Genomic DNA, 27,190 nt, shown 5'->3' with positions numbered 1-27,190 from the left:
AAAATGTGAGGGGTGGACTCATTTCTGGGAGATACTGTATATATATATTGCTATCTTCAGTAATGACAAAATTATTGCAGAATAAACAGGCCCATAGCAGAAATGTAGATTTTGTCTGGATCCATAGGGGCTGTACAGCTGTGAGAGCTGAACTAGTTAATTGCAGTGTGTTGAAATGAAAAGTGATTATTTTTCAGCTTTATAAAAAAATTGTAGGGTTGGAATGCCAAGAAAGATAACACACATTTCTTACTGCAAGCATGTGACTGCTGCCCACTGGTGATTTTTGCCCTGGGACCCCCTAGAGGATAAGGCAGCCTTTCTAACCGATCGCTGAACCCTTTTCGATGGACATAGAGACTCTGTGACTGATCCGCTTCATGATCGAAGGGAACGTCTCCTATTGTGTCATTAGGGAGTCTCTGGTTTGGAACCGTCCACCGCCTCATTGATATTCCCCCTAACAAGTGCGCACTCGATTAACACATGTTAGCGAGCGCGTTTAACTGTGACTTCTTATTAGAGCTGCTTTGTAAAAGTCACTTTTTAATTTCCTCAGTTAATTAAAGGTTCCTTCTCTCCACAAACATCCTATTGTTACGGTTGTGCATCCCCGCTTTCCCGCGGTACGCCCGGGTTCAACATGCACTTGCTTGTAATTTGTCACGCCTGTCAGAGGATTTGATGAACTGTTAGGTTACATTTATCTGAAAATGATGATATATTGAAACAATCACAATTACGCGGAACCCATGTTTTCTTCCGTGCGTTGAATATAAGAAACACTCAGATACTTTAACCCTCTGCTGGCCATAGAATATGGGGACGGGTTTTGGTGCCATGATGTAAGAAGACTGGAGGGGGTTTGTAGAGGGGACAACTGCAACATCTGAATTCACAGGGTTAACCCTGCGTATGCTCAGTTGCTCTCTATTTTTCTGCACTGTGCCGAAAACTTAGAGGTTGATCTGCTGACGGCCTTCTCAGCTGCTCAGGGGCTCTGGGCTTCAGCAAAATGGCAGCCTTCAGAAACAGGAACAATGCTGGAGGCAATTTACACCCATTTTGGTAGCTTAATTATTAATGCGGAATGTATCTTCCTTGCTAAAGAACGTGTTTTTTTTTTTTTGTCAAGTTGTTTTGGGTAAAGTTCTGCTTTAAAATGTCATAAAACCTACATCACTTCTGCCTGGCAGTACTAGGGTCGTTGGTTCGAATCCCAGCCACGGCACCACCTGCCTGGAGTTTGCATGTTCTCCCTATGCCTTCGTGGGTTTCCTCCAGATACTCTGGTTTCCTCCCACTCTCCAAAGACATGCAGGAAGGTTAATTGGATCCTATCTAAATTGGCCCTAGTATGTGTATGTATGAATGTGAGTTAGGGACTTTAGAATGGATGCCCTTTGAGGGTTAGGGACTGATATGAATGTACAATATATATGTACTGTGTAAATTGACGGCACTATATAAGTACCTGCAATAAATAAAAAAATAAATAAAATTATCAAATGATGTACTACATGCTGCTCACACTCACTTGGTCACTATGGGATTTGTTTTCTGTATGCTGCGAATAACCTGGTTGATCCTGTCGTTCTTTATCTCCTCCATCTGTTCATGTCCCCAATGCAGTTTGGGATTTTGCAGAGCAATGTTGGCAGCTACTGCTCAGTTTTCAGTGAGTTTCTATGGTGAGCATTTCCTCACTATTATTATTATACAGGATTTATATAGCGCTAACAGTTTGCGCAGCGCTTTACAATATAAGGAAGACAGTACAATTACAATACATTTCAGTACAGAAGGAATAGGAGGGCCCGGCTCGTGGAGCTTACAATTTAAAGGAAGGGGAAGGTGATACAAAAGGTGATAGCTGCAGGGGATGATCTGGTGGAGGTGATTCAAGTACAGTTCCTAGGTGGAGGTGGGGGTAGGCTTCCCTGAAGAACTGCGTTTTCAAAGATCGCCTAAAGGCAGACAGGGTGGCGGCTGACCGGACATGCTGTGGTAGGGAGTTCCAGAGGATGGGAAAGGCTTTGGAGAAGTCCTGGAGGCGAGCGTGGGAGGAGGTGATGAGGGAGCTAGAGAGGAAGATATCATGGGAAGAGCGGAGTGGGCGATTTGGGTGGTATCTGTGGATGAGGTCGGTGATGTAGCTAGGGGCAGTGTTGTGGATGGCTTTATATGTTGTGGTTAGTATTTTGAATTTTATATGTTGGGTTATTGGAAGCCAGTGGAGGGATTGGCAGAGAGGGGCAGCAGTCACTGATCGGTTGGTAAGGTGTATGAGTCTAGCAGCAGCATTCATAATAGACTGAAGGGGGGATAGCCTGTGTAGACCAGTGAGGAGGGAGTTGCAGAAATCGAGGTGGGATATAACCAAGGCATGAATAAGTTGTTTTGTAATGTCATTGGTCAAGAAGGGGCGGATTTTGGAAATGTTACGGAGGTTGCAGGATTTAGCCAGTGAGTGGATGTGGGGCCCAAAGGAGAGGTCAGAGTTTAGGATTACGCCTAGCATCCTGGCATGAGGGGAAGGACCAATGGTTGTGCTGTTGATCTTAAGTGGGGGAACAGGGAGGAGGAAATATTACAAGCTTAGTTTTTAAAAGATTGAGTTTGAGGTAGTGATGTGACATCCATGCTGATATGTCGCTTAGTAGATTTGTGATACGTGAGGAGATTGAGGGGGCGAGCTGGGGAGTGGAGAGATAGATCTGGGTGTCATCAGCATAGAGGTGGTATTGGAAGCCATGGGAGGTTATCAGTTGGCCCAGGGAGGAGGTATAGAGAGAGAAAAGGAGGGGCCCAAGAACAGAACCTTGGTGTACCCCAACAGAAAGGGGAAGAGGAGCGGAGGAGGAGGAGTTGTATATGACACTGAAAGTGCGCTGAGAAAAGTAAGAGAACCAGGAGAGAGCAGAGTCACGGAGGCCGATGGAGTAGAGTTTACTGTGGAGGAGCGGGTGGTCGACTGTGTCAAAGGCAGCGGGAAGGTCAAGGAGTATGAGTATGGAGTAATGGATGTTGGTTTTAGCAGTTAGTAGGTCATTCGTGAGTTTTAGCAGGGCAGTTTCTGTGGAATGTTGTGGGAGAAAGCCACAGTGTTGGGGATCAAGAAGGCTGTTGTCGGTGAGGTAGCAGTTCATACGGTTATGAGCAAGGCGCTCGAGAAGCTTGGAGGCAAACAGGAGCAGGGAGATGGGTCTTAAGTTATTCAAACAGGTGGGGTCCAGCGAGGGTTTTTTGAGAATGGGGGTAACCAGTGCATGTTTGAGTGGGGAGGGAAAGATGCCCATGGAGAGTGAGATGTTGAAGATGTGGGTTAGAGAGTTTAGGATAGAGCAGGAAGGAGGCTGCAACAGTCGTGAGGGGACAGGATCCAGGGGACAGGTGGTGAAGTGGGCCTTGGAAAGGAGATCGGTAACTTCCTTGGAGGTAACAGGGTCGAAGGAGGAGAGTGTTGAGTTTGGTGTTGGGCCTGGTATGTTGGTTAGAGGAGGAAGCTTGACACTGGAGATCTCATCACGAATTGTGTCGATCTTCTTCTTGAAGTGACAGGCAATCTCCTGTGCAGTAAGTAAGTTGGTGGGGGGGGGGGTGGGGAGATGGAAAACGGGGCATGGCAAAAATTTATAAAATTCTCACTGAGTTAGTCACGGAACTAAAACCAAGCTATATAGAAAAATGGGAAAGGGATTTGGGAGTGGAGATAGATGAGGATAAACAGAGGAAGATATATAGACTCACACACGAGAACATTAGCATGAGAGAGGTGGAGGTAAACTATAAGAGTTTAGTAAGATGGCACATTACACCAATTGTGGAACACAAAATGGGTATAGAGAGAACACAAGAGTGTTGGCGTGGGTGTGGAGAGATTGGTACATGGTTTCATATTTGGTGGGAGTGCCCAAGGATACAAAACTTTTGGGAGACAACGGTCAACTCAATTGAGAAAATCTCAGGAATAAAGATAGGATTAGACCCACAAGTGTGTTTATTACATAAAACAGATTTACCAGTGAATAAATATAAAAACTCGGGTATATGGTACTTTGTGAATGCAGCGAAGGGTTTGATACCTAAATTCTGGCATAGCTTAGAGGTTCCGAGAGAGAAGGACTGGGTAGAGAGAGTAAATCAGATTAGTAGGATGGAGAAACTATACTATATCCAGGAAGATAAGATGGAGATATATAATAGGAGATGGGAGAAATGGGAAGATTTTGTACACCAAAGGAGTATATATGAAGTAATGCTAAGAGAAGATTCTTAATTTTATAGAGAAGGAAGTAAGAAAAAAATGCAGAGTGGGAGGGTGGAGGGATGTGGTAGGGTATAGGGGTAGAGGGAAGGGAAAAGAAGAAAAAGGAGGTAATAGAAAGAGAATAAGAGTAAGAATTTTATATGAGAATGTAGATGAAATGTATTATGTTCTTCTTTCATGTTCCTCTTTTTTATTTTTATATTTAATTATAAATATGAAAATTTAATAAATATTTGAATTAAAAAAAAAAAGTAAGTTGGTGGGTGGAGGCAGTGGGGGGTGGAGTAAGGAATTAAGGGTAGAGAAGAGTTGCCGAAGATTGGATGAGAGGGTCTTGATGAGAGTGTTATAGTAGGTTTTTTTTTTTGAACATGTGACCAGCAGCAGAGGACTGGAAGCTGCAACTGCCACTGTTTCCCTGCAGACAGGCTGGGAAAGAGCTGGGTGACTGTATATTGTTTACGAAAAAGGTACTTAGATGTTTTGTTTTGTTTTTTATGAAAATAATTACAGTGCCATCATCCACAAACAAAAAGATAAGGGATAATGGAAATTAAACAGTGTGTGTTTATTATCACATTAAAGGATACAGTGCATCCAGAAAGTATTCACAGCGCTGAACTTTTGCCACATTTTGTTTTGTTACAAACTGGATTTATTTAATTTTTTCCCTCAACATAATACAAACCATACCCCATAATGACAACAAGAAAGAATTTCGTTTTGAAATCTTTGCACTTTATTTAAAAAAAAAAAAACAAAACACATGTACACAAGTATCACAGCCTTTGCTCAATACTTTGTTGAAGTCCCTTTAGCGCCAATTACGGCCTCAAGTCATTTTGAGTATGATGCTACAAGCTTGGCACACCTATTTTTGGGCAATTTCTCCCATTCTTCTTGCAGTACCTCTCAAGCTCCATCAGGTTGGATGGGCAGCGTCGGTGCACAGCCATTTTCAGACCTCTCCAGAGATGTTTAATTGGGTTCAAGTCTGGGCTCTGGCTGGGCCACTCCAGGACATTCACAGAGTTGGCCCGTAGCCACTCCTTTGTTATGTGGGCTGTGTGCTTAGGGTCATTGTCCTGTTGAAAGATGAACCGTCGCCCCAGTCTAAGGTCCACAGCGCTCTGGAACAGGTTTTCAAGGATGTCTCTTTACATTGCTGCATTCATCTTTCCTTCGATCCTGGCTAGTCTCCCAGTTCCTACCGCTGAAAAACATCCCCGCAACATGATTCTGCCACCACCATGCTTCACTGTAGGGATGGTATTGGCCAGGTGGTGAGCTGTGCCTGCTTTCCTCCAGACATGACGCTTGGCATTCAGGCCAAAGAGTTCAATCTTTGTTTCATCAGACCAGAGAGTTTTGTTTCTCATGGTCTGAGAGTCCCTCAGGTGGCTTTTGGCAAACTCCAGGCAGGCTGCCATTTGCCTTTTACTGAGGAGTGTCTTCCGTCTGGCCACTCTACCATATAGGCCTGATTGGTGGAGTGCTGCAGTGATGGTTGTTCTTCTGGAAGGTTCTCCTTTCTCCACAGAGAAATGTTGGAGCTCTTTCAGAGTGACCGTCAGGTGCTTGGTTATCTCCCTGGCTAAGGTCCTTCTCCCTCGATCAGTCATTTTGACCGGGCAGCACGCTCGAGGAAGATTCTTGGTGGTTCCAAACTTTTTCCATTTAGGGATGATGGAGGCCACTGTGCTCATTGGGACCTTCAATGCTGCAGAAATTTTTCTGTACCCTTCCCTAGATCTGTGCCTTGATCCAATCCTTTCTCTGAGGTCTATGGACAATTCATTGGACTTCATGGCTTGGTTTGCACTCTGACATGCACTGTTAACTGTGGGACCTTATGTAGACAGGTTTATGCCTTTCCTAATCATGTCCAGTCACCTGAATTTCCCACAGATGGACTCCAATCAAGTTTTGGAAACATCTCAAGGATGATCAGTGGGAACAGGATGCACCAGAGCTCAATTTTGAGCATCATGGCAAAGGCTAGAAATACTTGTGTACATGTGTTTTTTTTTAATTATTTATAAATTGCGAAGATTTCAAAACGAATTTTCTTTCACATTGTCATTATGGGGTATTGTTTGTAGAATGTTGAGGAAAAAATGTATTTAATCTATTTTGGAATAAGGCTGTAACATAACAAAATGTGGCAAAACTTCAGCGCTGTGAATACTTTCTGGATGCACTGTAAGTTCACCTGTTGGAAAATTTTATGTTTTACTTGTTTTTAGGGTGGAACATGTAACATATTCCCACTCTTACAGCTGCCACCTGCTCTGCTCCCTTCTCCCGCTGCTAGCTGTCGCCTGCCCACTTCTTTTATTCACAGAGTTCTGTGAATGGGAAACTACAAGTAACGACAGGCTGTCGGCATGTAGTTCTCAATGAATTAGCCTGGTGCTGTTGAGACCTCTGGTAGTTCTTTGTCTCTTCCTGTCAGTGAGTAACTGCCTGCCTGTATGAAGCATGAGCAGACAGATACACTGACAATTCAGGAGTCCTGCATGGCACATGCAACCTGATGATTGCGGGTGCAATGCTTCACAGGCTCCAAGTAAAGTAAATAAATTCACTTTTTCTTATCTGCAGAAAAGATATGCATTTATTATTTTTGTTTTAAAGGTGAACTTATTCTTTAACCTCGATCCAGCAGAGAAAGCTGGAAATCAGAATCTTCTCTTCATATTGTTTGTATAAATACAAGCTCTTGTTCCAAAATGCCTTTCAATGTTTTATATTACTTAACACAAGAAACTGTAAACTGAAACTGAGATAAGCAGAGATCCTGAGGATCGCTGCTGATTTCAGTACATTAGTGGTTTTATGAAACAGAGAAGTTCAGCAGAAAAACATGTTCTCTGCTGATCATCTCTGCACACAGAGAATCTGCAATCGACAGACACAGAAACGGCTAGTTTATGAAGGAGCAATGTCAGCCCTTCACTGGCGATCTGTGTGAAAATTCTCCCTACCAGATTCTCCAGCCCAGAGGTGGAGAATCGGGGAGCAAAGGGAGAATTACTGGAGTTCTGAGGAAGAAGGAGGAAGTTTTTGGACTTTCTTCTTCTTCCTTCAGAGCCTCCAAGACAGTCGGAAAGCCCCCCTGCCTTTCACAACACCCCCAAAACCCTAGAGCAGTTTATAAGTATATATGTGTTTGTGTGTGTATATATACACACACCATATATTTATATATATATGTGTGTGTGTATTATTTGTGTATATACAGTATATATATAAAAAAAATGTATTATTGTGTATGTATGTACTGAGGAGAGCCGCCACCCCAGCAGAGGTAATTTACCACTGCTAAATAAACTGATAGCTGTGTTTTTTACTAATCTCTTGTTACTGTAATCTCGCGAGATTACAACAACAACAGCCATTTTCCAGAGTTCAAAGTGTTTGTAGATCGCTTCTTTCCTCATCAGGAGAAGTGATCTGCACACCTTCATTAACAGGCACTTAGAGGAAAGCCGTCTCCTCTGACAATGCCAAGAACATAGGAACGGTTATTTACCATAAAAGTACACCTTAATTACAATGTGGGATTCTTTTACAGTTCACAGTGATGTTTGTTTGCAAATATCTTGATAAAAGACCAACTTGTACTTTACTATACTGTATACTGAAAATATGTATACACTATATGTATTCTAACTTATTCAGAGAACACTGAACTATTCACATCAGTCTCTGCAGCAGATGAGCTTACACTCTAATGTCCCCACAGAGTCACACATTATAGTTTTTATAAATTTGCTGTTTATATCTCTGACATATTCTGCAGTGCTGTACAGAGAAGAAGGAGCCATTCACATCAGTCTTTGAACCAAAGGAGCTAACACTCTGATGGCCACAGAAATACAATTTAGTCAGCTTCAAGATAATCTCATGTTTTTTGGGCAGGTAAGCACAAAGTTTGGGGAACAAAACAAACTCCATGTAGATAGTTGCCTGAATGGAAATTGAACGCAGGGCTCCATCACCACTGGATCGGTCAGCTTTGTCTGTATGTGTATGTCCGGCCTTACTTTCCCTCTGATAGCACAGCAATAAAATTTTAAAAACTTTTTGCCCCACCATCTACCCAGCAGGGGGCTGAGGCCGCACAGGACGGGGTTAACGAGTGACCTAGTTGTTGTTAACTTTGATGTGTAATTTTTCTGGAGGAAATCGCGTCTTCCCAGCGGAAACCTGACGGCTGATTAAAATCTTCGCTGAGCTGCTGATAGTAATAAGAAAAAGCCAATTAACAGCTTTGTATTGCTCAGCAATTTGGAGAAGGATGTTACCTGAATCAAATTAAAGGGGTCCCCTGAGACCACGAGGCTGGAACAATGCGCGGAGTCGGAACGGCATTAAAAAACTTTTTTGTGGGCCTGGGTGCAGCGGGCTGAGCCGGTCTCGTTAGCAGATATATGATACCAGACGTCTCCCTTAATGTAATAAACTATCCAGAATTCATTTAGTGCAATTGATGTTTCTGGGGCTCATTGGTGGAGATTGGCTAAATGATTGCTTTAGGTTCCACTGCACTACATATAAAATACAGCGTTTACAAGAGCGCAGCGTGAAAGGGGGTGACTAAAAATCTGCTGTCATCTTGCAATTTCATCTCCTTCTTCCCCATAGGGCTCATAACAGGGAGGAAATTTGGGTATCAAATTCAGGGTGAACAAGGTCAACTTTGACTTTCACATGTTTCCATATGCTAAGCCTGGGTTCACACTGATGCAGTGTGGAATTTGTGGCGGTTTCTGTGCAAATTCCGCACCGCATCACAATCTTTCCCCGTTCATGCAAATGTTAAGTTAACAACACCCTGAAATCGGTTCGCAAACCGTGGTGTCATGTGTAGAATCGGATCGCATGGCTGTGAATACCCATGCGATCCAATTTTAGTACGGGCCAAAAAAAGGATCCTGCATTTTTTTGGTGCAAATTGAGCCATACAAAATATGATTTGCACAGGAATGTGGTGCAGTTCTTGTGTGAATCACGTGCGATATGCCGCACTGCATCAGTGTGAACCCAGGCTCAAAGTAGAATTAAAGCTATTAAAAAATTGTAAAAAAAAAAAAGCTGACAGAATTTTAATGACACAAGAAACCCTATCAGTCTCTTCTGTCATAAACCCTTCCCCCTGCCTGTCAATGTTTATGTACACTGAGCCATGCATGCGTAGCTCAGTATACATTTATGACACCACTCTGTTATGTGATGTCATGACTCCCACATGCATGTGAAGGAGTTTCAAGCAAGTGGCTGAAGATTCAGAACCAAGAAGGTAGACTAGGAGAAGATGGAAGCACCTGTGACTGGCGAGTGCTGACAGCGCAGAGGTGGAGTCATTCACTTGCCAGGTAAGTAAGCTGTGCATACTAGCACATTATGGCTAAAGGTTCTTGGGGGCCATCTAAAAAGGTGGAGATTTAAAGTGATCATAAATGAAAAAAAAATGTATTATTACCTGCTCTGTGTAATGAAATTACACAGAGCAGCCTTGAACCTCTTTTTATCAGGTTCCTTACCTGCGTTTTGGCTCCACCTCTCCAGCAAGTGCCGTCATAGGAAGCTGTCTGCAGCAGCTCCCACAGAGAGAGGTGCTGCAGACGGGCACAGCGCTGGATCAAATAAGGGCTCAGGTAAGTATAAGGAGGGGTGAGGGGGGATAATACTACCTAAACAAAGAATGCATTAAGGTAAAAAATGTTTAGGCTTTAACCACTTCAAGTCTGGACACTTTCCCCCCTTCCTGTCCAGGCCAATTTTCAGCTTTCAATGCTATCACACTTTGAATGACAATTGTGCGGTCATGCAACACTGTACCCATATGAATTTTTTAGCATTTTTTTAGAAAGATAAAACTTTATTTTAGTGATATTTATTCACCACTGGAATGTTTTTGTTTTTTTTTTTTGCTATATAAATGAAAAAGTCCAAAAATGTTGAAAAAAATGTTTTTCTTATATAATTTTGCAAATAAATAATCTCTCTTCATAAATCTTGGCCAAAATGTATTCAGCTATCTTTTTAGTAAAAACAAAATAACCCAAATTAGTTTATAACCAAAAATTATAATTTTTCATAAAAAATGTTTTACATTTTTATTTTATTTGTTTATATTATTATTTATTTATTTATTTTATTTAACATACTGTCACCCTAGCAGTACAGTGTCACCATAGTGACACTGTACTACTTGTGGGGGGTGATAAAGATATTTTTTTTTTTTTTACACTGATTGCTTTTACACCCATAAAGGTTGTAAAAGCAATAATTTTTCCTTCTTCCTTCTCTCTGACTGCATTCTTGTAGCCATTGAGAAATACTGTACGAGCTGTGATTGGTCACAGCTTGTCACATGGTACAAGGCTGTTGCGAATAGCCTTGTACCATGTGACCTCTGTGATCCTTCATAGATTTCACTAGTAGTAAGCAATGATGTCAGCAAGTGACATATTGCTTACTACTATTCATGTGATCACTGATTGGCCAACCAGTGATCACATGATCAGGACCTCACACAGCGGTCCCGTACAGCGATCGGCGTGCCGCCCTCTTCTGGGGGCTGAGCCGTTGCTCTGTGTGTGAACGGATGTGCAGAGCAGTGGCTTGGGAGCGAGCCCGCTTGGGTGCCCCTATTACAAGCTGCTTGCTCTGGGGGCACTTGGCAGTGGGGGACACTAGAAGAGGAGGATCGAGGCTGCTCTGTGCAAAACCACTGCACAGAACAGGTAAGTATAAAATGTTTGTTATTTAAAAAAAATGCCTTTAATGTCACTTTAATTCCACTTTGATCAGGAACATCAATTAGAATGGCACCTCATTTATAACAGCGTCAAGCACTGACCTGCGCTTTACCTTGCAGCTAATGATTGGTAGACTGCCTGAGGTATCGCCCACACGTGATACTGGGCCTCCATGATTGACAGAATTAAAATCCAAGGAATGAAAGGGCGGGCGAGGGGCAGTAAAGTAGGGGAGGACAGAGCTAGATAATGTCGGATGTCCTTTGCCTTAGGGTGTGAAGGTGCCATTAAAAGGAATAGCACCACAACACAAGTAACATGTGTTTCAGTAACGCACACATTACTGCAACACTATAGTGTAAATGAGCCCTAAATGAAGCTGGGCGTTCCTGTCTCCGTCAGTGAGAATGGGGTCTTCTCTTCTTTTGTATGAGCGGTGTAGGAGTGATTCTGTGAATCGGAGTGGATCTTTCAATAATAATTGTTCAGCCCACCGCGACAACCTTCTCCGGCCTTTTACTGAACTTCAGCTGCAGGGAAACAAATGTATTTTAATCAGCCGGGATTGCCGGGAAATTAATGGTGGTGATATTGCGGCTGCGGCTCGCTGGATGTGTGAATATAGTCTGCTGGATTAGTGGTCTGGGAAATACAATGTATCGCATAGAGGGTGTCATAAATATCCCACATATGAGCATCCGCAGAGTGGGAACTGTTCCACAGATTTCTCAGACAAAAGCAGGAAATTGTATAACACTGGATGAGAAAAATGAGCGTCTGTGTCCTTATTCGTTTTACGACCTCCAAGTCACCGCTCACCTTGTCTTCAGGATATTTTTGTCTTGTATCCTGGGTGTAATTCTCAGTATCTGTATGTAAGGACTCTGCTCAGTCCCACTTCTCCTGTCCTGGATGCCTGGTGTAATTCTCAGTATCTGTCCTTATTCTGTATGTATGGACTCTGCTCAGTCCCACTTCTCCTGTCCTGGATGCCTGGTGTAATTCTCAGTATCTGTCCTTATTCTGTATGTATGGACTCTGCACAGTCCCACTTCTCCTGTCCTGGATTTCGGGTGTAATTCTCAGTATCTGTCCTTATTCTCTATGTATGGACACCGCACAGTCCCACTTCTCCTGTCCTGGATGCCGGGTGTAATTCTCAGTATCTGTCCTTATTCTGTATGTATGGACTCTGCTCAGTCCCACTTCTCCTGTCCTGTATGCTGGGTGTAATTTCCGGTATCTGTCCTTATTATTATTATTATTATACAGGATTTATATAGCGCCAACAGTGAAGGCAGACATTACAGTTACAATACAATTCGGTACAAGAGGAAACAGAGGGCCCGGCTCGTTAGAGCTTACAATCTAGGAAGAAGGGTTGAGTGATACAAAAGGTAATAGTTTTGGGGGGATGGGCTGATGGAGGAAATAAATGATGGTTTACTAGATAGAAGCAGGATAGACTTCTTTAAAGAGAGAGGCTTTCAGGGATCATCTAAAGGTGAATAGATTAGGAGACAACCAGAGAGATTGGGGTAGAAAGTTCAATAGGATATTGGAGTTGTGGATGGCTTTGTAAGTTGTTGTTAGTATTTTGAATTTTATTCATTGAGCAAGTGGAAGCCAGTGGAGGGATTGGCAGAGAGGGGTGGAGGACACTGATTGGAAGTCAGTGGAGGGACTGGCAGAGAGGGGTGGAGGACACTGATTGGAAGCCAGTGGAGGGACTGGCAGAGAGGGGTGGAGGACACTGATTGGAAGCCAGTGGAGGGATTGGCAGAGAGGGGTGGAGGACACTGACTGGAAGCCAGTGGAGGGATTGGCAGAGAGGGGTGGAGGACACTGACTGGAAGCCAGTGGAGGGACTGGCAGAGAGGGGTAGCAGACACTGAACAGTTGGTAAGATGGATGAGTCTGGCAGCAGTATTCATGATGGACTGGAGGGGGGATAGCCTATGTAAAGGTAAGCCAATGAGGAGGGAGTTGCAGTAATTGTGTCGAGAGATAACCAGGGAGTGAATTAGCAGCTTTGTGGTATCATTGGTTAAAAAGGGGCGTATTCTGGAGATGTTGCGGAGGTTGAGGCGGCATGATTTGGACAGGGATTGGATGTGGGCCTGAAAGGATAGTTCAGAATCCAGGGTTACACCTAGCACCCTGGTATGCAGGGATGGGTTGATAGTGGTGCTATTGGTCCTGACCGAGAAATCAGGGGAAGGGCACGTGGGGGAGAAAATAATATGAACTCAGTTTTGGTAGATTGAGTTTTAGGAAGTGGAGTGACATCCAGTCTGATATGTCTGTTAGTAAATCGGTAATACGTGTGGAAACTGATGGGGTGAGCTGAGGAGTCGAGATATAGATTTGTGTGTCATCAGCATAGAAATGGTATTGGAAGCTATCTTATTCTGTATGTATGGACTCTGCACAGTCCCACTTCTCCTGTCCTGTATGCCGGGTGTAATTCTCAGTATCTGTCCTTATTCTGTATGTATGGACTCTGCACAGTCCCACTTCTCCTGTCCTGTATGCCGGGTGTAATTCTCAGTATCTGTCCTTATTCTGTGTGTATGGACTCTGCACAGTCCCACTTCTCCTGTCCTGGATGCCGGGTATAATTCTCGGTATCTGTCCTTATTCTGTATGTATGGACTCTGCTCAGTCCCACTTCTGTCCTGTATGCCGGGTGTAATTCTCACTATCTGTCCTTATTCTGTATGTATGGATATTTTTATTTGTATAAACAAACAAATTACAAGGTAACAAAACTGTAACCATCATCATAAAAAACACATAAACCAACAATGTAACAACTGCCTACATCTTCACGACAGAAAGTCAACAAATTAAACTAATGAAAGTTCTGCATAGAATTTGATGCTGTAAATAAATTCCTCCCATTTTATATTCCTTTCGGCTCTAAACTCTTTTTATAAATCAGAATCTGAGTCACTCCGCCGACCACCAGTTTCCATATCGGATTCTACAAATACGGGAGCCGGGGGCGGGCGCTTCTTAGTGGGCGGGTCCTCCCCTGAACTAGCTGCAGATTCCCTTTCTACTTCTTCCTCCATTTGGGCCTCTAGATCACAGGAGTTGGCATCTGACTCTGATAGGACATCATACTGGTTGCTGACTGCCATACTACCTTCTGGCACCCTTCTCACTTTCTTAACGGATTTCTGCACTCGGGTCCACTCACTTTCAGGTTTACGGGTGGCCTTGTCCTTCCTATTCCTTCTCTTCTGCCTGGGAATGTTCTCCACAGAGGCAGGAACTGAAACGGATGGGATGGCCACAGATGGCCGCTGCTCTTCAGTCTGCTGAACACTGCCCTCCTGCCCGAGGCTGGCCCCTTGGACTTCTGGGTTTACCTCCCCCTCAGTTGATATGACCCCATTCATTAAGGCTTCCTCCTCCAGGTGTTCTGCTACCACCAGAAATTCCTCATCCACTGATTCCTCATCCCTATTGTGGAAAGCCACCGGGCAATCTCTGTGCAAATGGCCAAGCCTACCACATAGATTGCACTTGATGTTCTCACAGGTAGAACTGACATGGCCGACCTCCCCACACACATTACACTTCATGATAGAGCAGACACTCGCCACATGACCCGACCTACCGCATTTGAAACATAGCCTGGGCTGACCTGCATAGAAGCAAACTCCCCTCTCCCGCCCAATGAAAAAGGAGTTTGGAAGGTGATGGGTGACATTGTTACTCTGCCTCAGCTTGACAAGAACCCTCCAACCTCCAGTCCAGATCCCATCACTGTCCCTAGTTTTGGTCAGATCAGAGACCATCTCACAATGCCTTCTGAGCCAGACTACAATATCCTGGGGGGGCACAGACTCATTCCAGAAAATGATGTTCACGTTTGCTGTGTCAGGTTTGGAGATGGGGATGAAGGTGAAAATCTTCCACCCCTCTTTATCCCGAAACCCACTAAAGCCGGCCCAGAACCTGTCCAAGGCAGCCATGAGCTTAAAGCTGACATCATACCCCTGTCTGTCAGGGAGGTTGATGACTGCCAAGATATCTGCAGGCACAAACCCCATCTGCTGACACAGCAACTCCCTAACTACAAACCTCCTATCAGGGAGCTCTTCTCTGGAACCCCTATGCTTCAACCTGACCACGTTCCTCCTCTTGAAGGCCTGACCAGTATAACCGGCATTGTTGGAAAAAGAAGGAGCCCCACGGCTCCAGGCATTCCGAGGAGGGACATGGCCAGATGGACCACTATTCCCTTCTGATGCAGGTGGCGACTCAACCAAAGGGGGGAAATCACGGGTGTTATCCTGAATTGACTCCTCCATCGCCACATTCACAGGGTCCTCAGACTGGTCCTGACCCCATCCAGACATACCTACCTCAGTGTTAATGACATCAGGAACCCCTACATCAATATTAGTGATATCAGCACTGGCCATATCACCACTAGCATCAGCAGCTTCATCTGCATAATTATCAACTACCCCATCCCGAACACCAGTCCCCTCAGCATTGGTTCCACCATGAGAACCGGGGGTAGCAACACCGTCCCCATAGTCCATGTGCTGGGAGTCCATGTCGCTTCTCTGGGTTTCCTGCACTATGAAAGTCTGCTGGGTGAAGCTGACGCTACCGCTATCCTCCAGAACTGGAGTCTGTCTTTCAGAAGGCACATTTGCTGGTAGCGTGCCTTGGATCAGTTCCCCAGAGTCCGACTCTGAAGAAGACTCCATCTTTACACTTAATTGTGCCCCAACCCAATCGCAATCCCGATACACCTCCCCCCCTGGTCCCAGTTCTTCCAGAACAGCATCAATGTTCCTCGATATACCGGCCAGTTCAATGCCCAGGGCGTTAAGCTCGCTGTCATGTAGGACTTCATTCCCGGGGTCGGCAGCCTTGAGTCTGTAGATGGAGTCAATCCTTTTCTGGGTCGAAGCCTTAGCTTTCCTCAAGGTCTTCATTCTCTTCTCCAGAGCAGGAATCCTGTCAGCCAGGCGCAGCACAGGTGACTTCAACACTTTCTGCTTCCTATCCGCAGGATGCTTGAAATTCTGATCCCCATCAGCGGTACTGGGTGAAGGGTCTCTGCTGGATGTAGAAGGACTCTCCGGGCCAGACTGTGGAGGCTTATTGGCTCCATCATCTTTCTTCTGCCGGGACCTGGGGCGTAATGAGCGTTCCTGCCACTGCCCACCATTACACACTGCTGTAAGTTCTCCTTCAGAGTTTTCTGCTCCAACGTAGTCCTTGCAGATCTGCGCGGAGTACTGGGAGTGACAGTTGTCTCTGCTCCGCTCTGAACTGTATGGGCCCCGCTCTGAACGGCCTGTGCTGGGCTCTGTGCGGCATGGGCTCCACTCTTCTGGGCTTGCTTTGTTTGCAATGGCTGACTGCCTTTTGTTGCTACTCCAGAGCTGGTAGTGTGCTGGGTGATAGTGTCACTTTCCTGAGCCATATGGACTATGTGATCACCACTCTGCACGGCATGGACTTTGCACTGTATGGCATGGGCTCTACTCTGCTGGACTTGCTTTTGTTGCAATGACTGACTGCCTTGATTTACAGTTCCAGAACTTGAAGCATGCCGGGTGACAACCTTACATTCCTGAGCTGCATGGACTGTATGGGTTCCGCTCTGCACGGCATGGGCCCCACTCTGCTGGGCTTGTGGTGCCTGTAATGGCTGACCGCATGGAGTTAGGCCTCCATGACTTGGACTGTGCAGGGTGACAACATTACATTGCTGTTTAAACAGAATTGACTGAGCTCTGCTCTGCTGGTCTTGCTGCGACTGTAATGGCTGACTGCCTTGAGTTGCACTTCCAGAGCTTGGAGTGCGCTGGGTGACAACATTACATTGCTGTTTAGGCTGAACTGGATGGGCCCCGCTCTGCACGGCATGGGCTCCGCTCTGCTGGGCTTTCAGTAATTGCGATGGCTGACTGCCTTGCATTGCTCCTCCAGAGCTTGGAGTGCTCTGGGTGACACCCTTACATGGCTGTTTTGACTGAACTGGATGGGCCCCGCTCTGCACGGCATGGGTTTTGCTCTGCTGGGCTTGCGGTGACTGTAATGGTGGACTGCCCGGAGTTGGACCTCCAAGGCTTGGACTAGGCTGGGTAACAACATCACATTGCTGGACAGACTGAACTTTCCTCTGCTTGGCTTGTTGTGCCTGTAATGGTGGACTGCCTTGGGTTGCTCCTCCAGAACTTGGAGTTTGCTTGGTGACAGCCTTACATTGCTGTTCAGACTGAACTAGATGGGCCCCGCTCTGCACGGCATGGGCTCCGCTCTGCACGGCTTGGGCTTGCTGTGGTTGCAATGGCTGACTGCCTTGAGCTGCTCCTCCAGAGCTTGGAGTTTGCTTGGTGACAACATTACATTGCTGTTTGGACTGAACTGACTGGGCCCCTCTCTGCTGGGCATGCTGTGGCTGCAATGGTGGACTGCCATGTGCTGCACTTCCAGAACTGACATTTTGCTGAGAGACACTATCACACTGCTGGACTGACTTCATCTTCTCTGTATTACCAGAACTTCTTACACTGGACTTTCCATCACCAACATTCCCACATCTACTCACAGTCTCTGCCATTTGCTTTCCATTCACCGAACTCTGTCTTCCAGCTTCACCACCAACCACAGCTTCACCTCCATGAGCAGGCCGAGAAGCCTGGGACTCTCCTAGGAGGTGTCCCAGCCCAGGGCAGCCCAACCCTGGGCTTGTACCAGACATCAGAGGAGGTCAGCACCACACAGCCTGCAGCTGCTCCACAGGAAACCACACCCTTTGCACAGTCCCACTTCTCCTGTCCCGGATGCCGGGTGTAATTCTTGGTATCTGTCCTTATTCTGTATGTATGGACTCTGCACAGTCCCACTTCTCCTGTCCTGTATGCCGGGTGTAATTCTCAGTATCTGTCCTTACTCTCTATGTATGGACTCTGCACAGTCCCACTTCTCCTGTCCTGTATGCCGGGTGTAATTCTCAGTATCCGGTATATTGTTTATCACCCCTGGCTGCGATCATAGATCAGGTTATGGTGGATCTATCATTTTGCTCTATAATTCTATAGAAGAAATATCATTCACTATTGTTAAATAAGCAGAAGTGATGATTCTGAAAGGTTTCCAGCGATGATCTCACACTCATCGTGATATTTTGTTGTGTTGATCGCCGGAAACGCCTCCAGCAGCCCTTGCCACTCTTCCCTGACATATGCAAATATATGCAAATATATTCCATAGAATGTAAAATCATCTGAGATAAAGGATTTTAATTCACCCCCCATCTGTATTATAATATGATAATTTAATATTCCTTCTATAGAAGAGTTCATTTATGAGCCGTATCAGTCACAATTGCTTTCTCACAATTTCTAGTTGTGCTCAAAAGTTTTTATCTGTTTGACTTGTGAGTATTTAATAAGAAAACTTGAGTGATCAGACCAAATACATTTCTTTTAATTTGAATGGAATTCAAATTAAATTATAAGGCATCTCAGAATAGCATATTATTATTATACAGAATTAATAAAGCGCCAACAGTTTGTTCAGCGCTTTACAATATAAGGGGAGGTAGTACAGTTTAATAGGGTTAGGAGGGCACTGCTTATGAGCGCTCACAATCCTCTAAGGAAGGGGTAAGTTATACAAAAGGTGATATCTGTGGGAGGATGAGATGATGGAGAAAGTAAAAGCTCAGTTTTTAGGTGGAGGTGGGAGAGGCTTCCCCAAAGAGATGGGTTTTCAAGTATCCCATAAAGGTGGACAGAGTAGGAAATGGCCAGACAGGTTGGGGTGGGAAGTTTCAGTGGATGGGAGAGGCTCTGGAGAAGTCCTAGAGGTGAGCATGAGAGGTGAGGATAAGGGAGCTAGAGAACAGGGAGTCTTGGGAGGAGCAAGAGGATGGATTGTGGGTGATACTATGAGGTGTGATGTAGCCGGGAGCAGAGTTGTGAATGGGTTCTTATGTGATTGTTTGTGAATTTTGTCCATTGAACGATAGGAAGCCAGTAAAAGAATTGGTAGACGGGAGGTGGACAGTGTCTGGCAGAATCATTTATGATAGCAGCAAAAATCAAACCATAGCAATAAAAGAAATTTGCAAAATGACCATGTTCAAAAGTTTGCATACCCTTAGTTCCTAAAGCGGTATTAAGTGCCAGTCATACCTGTGCGATTACAAGTGCAATTTGGGAAGTCAAATCGCATCTAATGAATGTGAATGTCAGTGTCTTAACATGTGTGATTTGCTGCAGCGTGATTTCTAAAGTAGTTCTTGCATTACTTATTCACGTACAGGGCAGGTTAGCCCCTCGTGATAGCACTAAAGTTATTTTTTTTTTATTCTATAAAAGAAATGTATTTATTATATAGCATAAATTCTATAAAATAAATACAAGTTCAATAAAATAAATACCATTCATTTTAGGAGGCTGATCACATGTATGTAATCATCAGATGCACCACACATGTGAGGCATCATCGTCATGAATTTCAGATTGAGAGCAATGATGGTCATAATTCACAGTTAACTCAAAACTGATGAAACAAAAGGACACAGCGCCTCTAAGTGTAAACTGTGTGACAATATTTAAGAAGAAGGTAAGTATAGCAACTCACATCTTGGATAATAAAAACAGGCTCATAGGGAGGTGATTTCAAAACATCTATAGCCAGATGTAGATCCGGAGAGGAGTGAACCTTGGTCCACCAGCAGGTGGTGCTGCATCAGGTGAAGCATAGATGGTGAAGCCTGGCTGGGTCTCCAGTATGTCCGGAGTTAGGCATGTTGGGCGTCTGAGGTAATCAGGGTGCAACGCGTTTCTGAGCATGCGTGGGACCAGCATCGGCCGGCGCGCTCTTTCTTCAGGCAAGCTTGCCTGATGAAAGCGCAGACCAGTGTTGGCCGGCGTGCTCTTCCATCAGGCAAGCTTGCCTGATGAAAGAGCGCGCCGGTTGACACTGGTCCCGCACATGCTCAGAAACGTGTCACACCCCGATGATGTCAGGCGCCCAACGTGACTAATTGCAGACATATTGGAGACCCAGCCAGGCTTCACCATCTATGCTTCACCTGATGCAGCACCACCTGCTGGCGGACCAAGGTTCACTCCTCTCCCGATCTACATCTGGCTACAGACATTTTAAATCACCTCCCTATGAGCCTGTTTTTATTATCCAAGATGTGAATTGCTATACTTCCCTTCTTATTAAATATTGTCACACAGTTTACACTTAGAGGCGCTGTGTCCCTTTTGTTTCTTCTACTGCAGAGTTTTCTTTGTTCCATCGCAGCCTGCCCTTAGTGCCTACTGGATTATCCCTGCCCACATTGGAACCTATTATAATATATACATGGACTGCTGAACCATGCGCCTGTCATTCTCCTTATACAAACTCAAAACTGATGACCTGTAAATTTTTCTTCCATAGTTTTTTGCGATTTCACGAGTGTGAGCAATTTTAAGGCTTGAAATGTTTGGTATCTATTTACTCAACGCAACCCAATCTTTTTGTATATTTTACCACAAAACTGGGTATGATATTGTTTGCATTGAAATTAATAGTGTATTAATTCCCAAAAATATGCATTTGATCAATCGCTTATGCAAATACCACGCAACATAAATTATTGCAACTACCGCCATTTTATTCTCTATGGTCTCTACTTTAAAAAAATATATACTTTTGGGGGGAATACAGTAATTTTTATTTATTTATATACATTTTTTGAAGGCTTTAAAATCTGTTCAAAAAATGTACAAAAGTGACCTGATAGGAACTTTGTTAAGTAATGTACATCCTGAGCAGCTTCTACCTGTATCTTTAGCTAAGTACCTCCGCCCTTCTGCTCATTAGCCTGGACACTCCTCCTGCAAGCCTGATTTCAGAATTTCAAATAAGAGAAGTTCATTCTTAGGGTTTACACACTCTTTAACTCTTCCTTACTCTTTCCAAAGCTGTGCTGGTGTTTCACAGACATTTGGAGTCTCATCGCCATATGTCACAACTTGAGAGAGGTCCTTGCTTGTTTTGTTGGACTACCAACACTGTCACATGTGACTGTCCTCTGTGTTTGTACGGTAAATAATGGGTATTTGTTGTTGGACCATCTGCATTCAATCAGCGCTGCCAATCACATATTCCTCCCCTGCGTCTGTTACTTCTTAAATTCCTTTTAATTTACATTTGGGGAAATTGACAGAGGGGAGCGCTGAGCGAAAAAGCTTGTTTCCAATCAATAGCGGAGTTATCAATAGAGAATGGATGGATGGCTGTCTGTTCAACACACACATCCATCTCCCTGCCGGAGAGGCTGCAATATACTTGCCATTAAAATGATGAAATATGGCCGTGTCTCATTAATTCACTTTCCTTCAGGGAATTGCGTTGCAGCGAGATGGGAGCTTTCACTTTGGCAGGAGAGCAATTCATTAGGAGTCGCGGTTTGTATATAAAAATCTTTGAACTGAGCGGAATGTGAAGTGAATGATTAGGGATCTGTGAATATTCCGTAACTCTGCAGATAATGAGGATTTGTTACGTGCCTTTGTGCTGGCAATCTGTCCACGTGCCGATCCCGTCTAATGCCAGCTCCTGTCTGTCGTTCAGTGTACAAATTCTCGCGCTGATCCTCTGGTGTCGGCGGTTTGATGAGCTGTGAAGCGTGCGCTTGTTTTCTGCATGCTTAGCAAGAAGAGGCTGCTGGTAAACAGAGCATATGCCAAGAGACGATTAAACGCCACTGCTGTACAGCTTTTGTCATCCACGAGAAGCACTTAGCGATGGCGGAAACTCTGTCCTTCCACCCTAATAAGATCCAAATGTAAGGATCAGTGTGTCACTATTCCAGAACCCCCCCCCCTCTTCCCAGTATTAGTCTGTCACTATTTTTGGACCCTCAAGTGTCAGTGTGTCATTATTATGAAACCCTCTAAGTGTCAGTGTGTCATTGTTCTGAGACCGACCCCCAAATGTCAGTGTGTCTTTGTTCTGACACCCCCCAAGTGTCAGTGTGCCATTGTTCTGACACCCCCAAATATCAGTGTGTCATTGTTCTGGACCCCCAAGTGTCAGTGTGTCTAGTTCAATCATTAAACAAAAAGCTATAATCCTATACCCACAGTTGATCCAGAGGAAGGCAAAAAATCCAGCAAAGAATTATTCAATTTGCTGCTGCAGGGGAAAAAATTCCTTCCTGATCCCCCAAGAGGCAATCGGATATTCCGTGGGTCAACTTTACCTATAAATGTTAGTATCCAGTTATATTCTGTGTATCCAAGAAAGAATCCAGGACTTTTTTTAAAGTAATCCACTGAGCCAGCCAGAACCAACTCTTGAGGGAGTCTATTCCACATTTTCACAGCTCTGATTGTGAAGAAGCCTTTCCATATTTGGAGATTAAATGTCTTTTTCTCCAGATATAAAGAGTGCCAGAGTGCCCCCTTGTCCTCTGTGATGACCTCAGGGTGAATAGCTCTACACCAAGTTCACTATATGAACCACTGATGTATTTATACATGGAGATCATATCCCCCCTTATGTATTATACATGGAGATTATATCCCCCCTTATGTATTATACATGGAGATCATATCCCCCTTTATGTATTATACATGGAGATCATATCCCCCCTTATGTATTATACATGGAGATCATATCCCCCCTTATGTATTATACATGGAGATCATATCCCCCCTTATGTATTATACATGGTGATCATATCCCCCTTATGTATTATACATGGAGATCATATCCCCCCTTTTGTATTATACATGGAGATCATATTATTATTATTATTATTATTATTATACAGTATTTATAAAGCGCCAATAGTTCGCTCAGCGCTGTACATTACAAAGGGGGACAGAACATGTGACAGAACAATACCAATACAATGCAAAACATGAGGGGATCGAGGGCCCTGCTCTTTCGAGCTTACAATCTAGGAGGGAGGGGGTGGTGGCACAGGAGGAGATAGCTGTGGGGGATGGAGTGGTAGGAAGAGTGGAGGAGGTCGGCAAGTTAGCAGGGGGTGGGGTAGGCTTCCCTGAAGAGATGGGTTTTCAGGGTGCGCCTAAAGGAGAGGAGAGTAGGTGATAATCTGATGGGTTGGGGCAGGGAGTTCCAGAGGATGGGTGACACCCTGGAGAAGTCCTGGAGGCGGGCATGGGAGGAGGAGACCAGGGAACTAGAGAGAAGGAGGTCTTGTGAGGAGCGGAGTGTGCGTGCTGGGCGGTACTTGGATATTAGGTCAGTGATGTAGTTCGGGGCAGTATGGTGGACAGCTTTGTACGTCAGCGTTAGGATTTTGAATTTGATCCGTTGCGCAATCGGAAGCCAGTGGAGGGATTGGCAGAGGGGGGTGGCGGAGATGGAGCGGTTGGAAAGGTGAATGAGTCTGGCAGCCGTATTCAGGATCGACTGAAGCGGGGATAGCCAGCGGCGAGGCAGGCCAGTGAGGAGGGAGTTGCAGTAGTCGAGTCGTGATACGATGAGGGAGTGTGCCCAATATCCCCCCCTTATGTATTATACATGGAGATCATATCCCCCCTTATGTATTATACATGGAGATCATATCCCCCCCTTATGTATTATACATGGTGATCACATCCCCCCTTATGTATTATACATGGAGATCATATCCCCCCTTATGTATTATACATGGAGATAATATCCCCCTTATGTATTATACATGGAGATCATATCTCCCCCTTATGTATTATACATGGTGATCATATCCCCCCTTATGTATTATACATGGAGATCATATCTCCCCCTTATGTATTATACATGGTGATCACATCCCCCCTTATGTATTATACATGGAGATCATATCTCCCCCTTATGTATTATACATGGTGATCATATCCCCCCTTATGTATTATACATGGAGATCATATCCCCCCCTTATGTATTATACATGGAGATCATATCCCCCCTTATGTATTATACATGGAGATAATATCCCCCTTATGTATTATACATGGAGATCATATCCCCCCTTATGTATTATACATGGAGATCATCTCCCCCTTATGTATTATACATGGAGATCATATCCCCCCTTATGTATTATACATGGTGATCATATCCCCCCCTTATGTATTATACATGGAGATCATATCCCCCCTTATGTATTATACATGGAGATCATATCCCCCCTTATGTATTATACATGGAGATCATATCCCCCCTTATGTATTATACATGGTGATCATATCCCCCCCTTATGTATTATACATGGAGATCATATCCCCCCTTATGTATTATACATGGAGATCATATCCCCCCTTATGTATTATACATGGAGATCATATCCCCCCTTATGTATTATACATGGTGATCATATCCCCCCCTTATGTATTATACATGGTGATCATATCCCCCCTTATGTATTATACATGGAGATCATATCCCCCCCTTATGTATTATACATGGTGATCATATCCCCCCCTTATGTATTATACATGGTGATCATATCCCCCCTTATGTATTATACATGGAGATCATATAGTCTATACCTCTTAATACAAGAGAGGATTTTGCTCGCTTTAGAAACCGCAGCTTGGCATTGCATGCCATTATTAAGCTGGTGATCTACCAGAACTCCCAGATCCTTCTCCACCATTGATTCTCCCAGTTGTACACCCCCTAGTATGTATGATGCATGCATATTCTTAGCCCCCAAGTGCAAAACCTTACATTTATCAACATTAAACCTCATTTACCACATAGTTGCCCAATAGTGTCATTGTTCTGGACCCCCAAGTGTCAGTGTGTGTTTGTTCAGGACCCCTAAGTTTCAATGTGTCATCGTTCTAGACCCCGAAGTGTCAGTGTGTGATTGTTCTGGACCCCCAAGTGTCAGTGTGTCATCATTCTGGACCTCCGAATATTCACACATCTTTTTGGGTCCTTTAATTGTCAGTGTTTCATTGCTCTTGGGGCCCAAGCATCAGTGTGTCATTGTCTCCGGACCTCTAAAAATCCGGGTGTTGTTGTTTTTGAACCTGGAGTTTTAGTACATAATTTTCTGAGAGCTGTCATTTTTTTGGGCACTCCAAGTGTCTGTGTGTCATTGTTCTGGGTCCCCCAAGTGTCTGTGTGTCATTGTTCTGGGTCCCCCCAAGTGTCTGTGTGTCATTGTTCTGGGTCCCCCAAGTGTCTGTGTGTCATTGTTCTGGAACACTCAAGTGTCAGTTTGTGTGTGTCATTCAGAAAGTAAGTTTACACACTTCAAGACTGTTCAAAAAAATAAGAATAGGTTAGACATAAGTGATATACAATGTAGAAAAGGATATAGGATTTCAGATTTGGACCATAGATAATACTTTAAAGATGATCAAATGCTTTATGGCCCCTTTCACACAAAGGGTCGGTTATGTTCGTCTGTCAGTTTTTCAAGTGGACCTGATCAGGTCCTCCATTCACCCCTATGTACCAGCAGGTGTAAACAGACTTGTGTTCGCATACACCCACCTACCTCTGCCAAAGAAAAAAAAATGGAAGTGATTTTGTTGCCCTCTGTCTAGGCAGATCTGATTGGAGGGCAGTCGGGTGTAAATGGAATCCTGAGTCTGTTTATATCTGGTCACACATAGAGCGGAGCTGGCTTAGTCCATGTCCGTTCTGCATAACAGAACAGACACCTGCTCTGCTCTGATCAGCAAGAGACCAGCTGAAAGATCCCCTGCTGATCTACTTGGAGTCTGCTCCGTGTGAAGGCAATTGCTGTTTTGACCAAGGGTCAAATCAGTCTGGTGAGTGCGGAACAATTTGGTGCGGGCACAGTGGAATTGGAGCACCAGTTTTTAATTAATTGAACCACTTGAGCTCCGGAAGGTTTTACCCCCTTCATGACCAGGCCATTTTTTGTTATTCAGCACTGCGCAACTTTAACTGGCAATTACATAATTATGCAACACTGTACGCAAATGAAATTTATATAATTTTTTCATACAAATAGAACTTTTTTTTGGTGGTATTTAATCAGTTCTGGGTTTTTTATTTTTGCTACATAAACAAAAAAAAGGACATTTTTGAAAAACAAAATATTTTCTGCTTTCTGTTATAAAACATATCCAATGACATCAAATTTCTTCATAAATTGAGGCCAATATGTATTATGCGACATGTCCTTTGGTAAAAAAAAAATCCCAATAGGTGTATATTATTTGGTTTGTGTGAAAGTTATAATGTCTACAAACAATAGTTTATATATTTGAAAATTGATTAATCCCGATATACTGAAGGCCTATCTCTTTTCCTGAGGCCGTAAAATGCCAGGACAGTGCAAATCCCCCTTTTTCGGAAAGTATACTGTTATATAATACACTGTATATAATACTGTTACCAGTGCAGTATAGTGTCATCATATGACTGGTATGGTGGTGATCAGGGATACTGACTGCTGACACTATGTCAAAAAAAAAAACAATCACTGTATTCAGTTTTTTAGACATTTTCTTTTTTCTTAAATATACAGCACTATAAACAGCAACAGTTACCTTTTTTAAGAAAAGCTCCACCTTTTCTAATTAAAGAGCCGCCCTTGAATTCCATCCAGATACTTTACATAAACTGAGATGATGTCGTCAGTCTGCTGCAGTCCGGATGAAGCATTTCCTCAGTCTCGTCTTTCCAGTGATCACACTGCAACATGAAAGTTGCACCTTAAGAGATTTGTAAACCATGACAAGGCCCAGTAATTTTACACATATGCAGACTCAGCAGTTGGAGTCTCAGAATGACGTCAGGCACTTGTCAGTGCAGCAGTTGTCATACCTCGGGGGTTCTGAGTTCTTGACTCTCACCTCCAGATTTATCCTCAATGTCAGTAAAGTTAAATAAGGGGGCACATTTAAATCTTTTATATGTGAGGCTGCAGAGGTCCAATAAATTAGGACTCATTAATCAGAATGTTGTAAAAGCCATCTTAAGATCTTGGCAGATCCGTGACTCAACTGGCTCTCTCTCACATCGCATTGTCCTTCCATTTGGACAGAACTTTATTCGCCAACGAGCAATGTTGGGCCGCTTCATATTTCCTCTTTTATTTGAGTCATTTTAAAAAGTGCATCTAATTTTAAGAAGTACATTACTCCGGCGCTCAACAAATGCATCATGTGAGTCGGGG

The 27,190-nt window shown here is 44.0% G+C and overlaps 2 protein-coding genes across 3 annotated transcripts in view; one reads left to right on the top strand and one right to left on the bottom strand.

Annotated features, from left to right (window-relative positions):
- The window catches only part of ATRNL1 (attractin like 1), an 857,293-nt gene that overhangs the window by 749,533 nt on the left and 80,570 nt on the right, over nt 1-27,190 (top strand). The window lies entirely within an intron of this gene.
- Nucleotides 13,845-16,030, bottom strand: LOC149446066 (uncharacterized). The gene has a single exon (XM_089653025.1). The coding sequence runs from the start codon at nt 16,002-16,004 to the stop codon at nt 13,974-13,976; it is 2,031 nt and encodes a 676-aa protein (XP_089509151.1). The 5' UTR covers nt 16,005-16,030; the 3' UTR covers nt 13,845-13,973.

Source organism: Staurois parvus, unplaced genomic scaffold (genome assembly GCF_062004578.1).
Source record: "Staurois parvus isolate SC_StPar_1 unplaced genomic scaffold, SC_StPar_1.0 ptg000697l, whole genome shotgun sequence".
Taxonomy (NCBI): Eukaryota; Metazoa; Chordata; class Amphibia; order Anura; family Ranidae; genus Staurois; species Staurois parvus.
This window is presented reverse-complemented; position numbering and strand designations above follow the sequence as displayed.

Coding starts and splice junctions, on each gene's coding strand:
- LOC149446066 (XM_089653025.1), bottom strand. CDS start 16,004: ATGAAGACCTTGAGGAAAGCTAAGGCTTCGACCCAGAAAAGGATTGAC.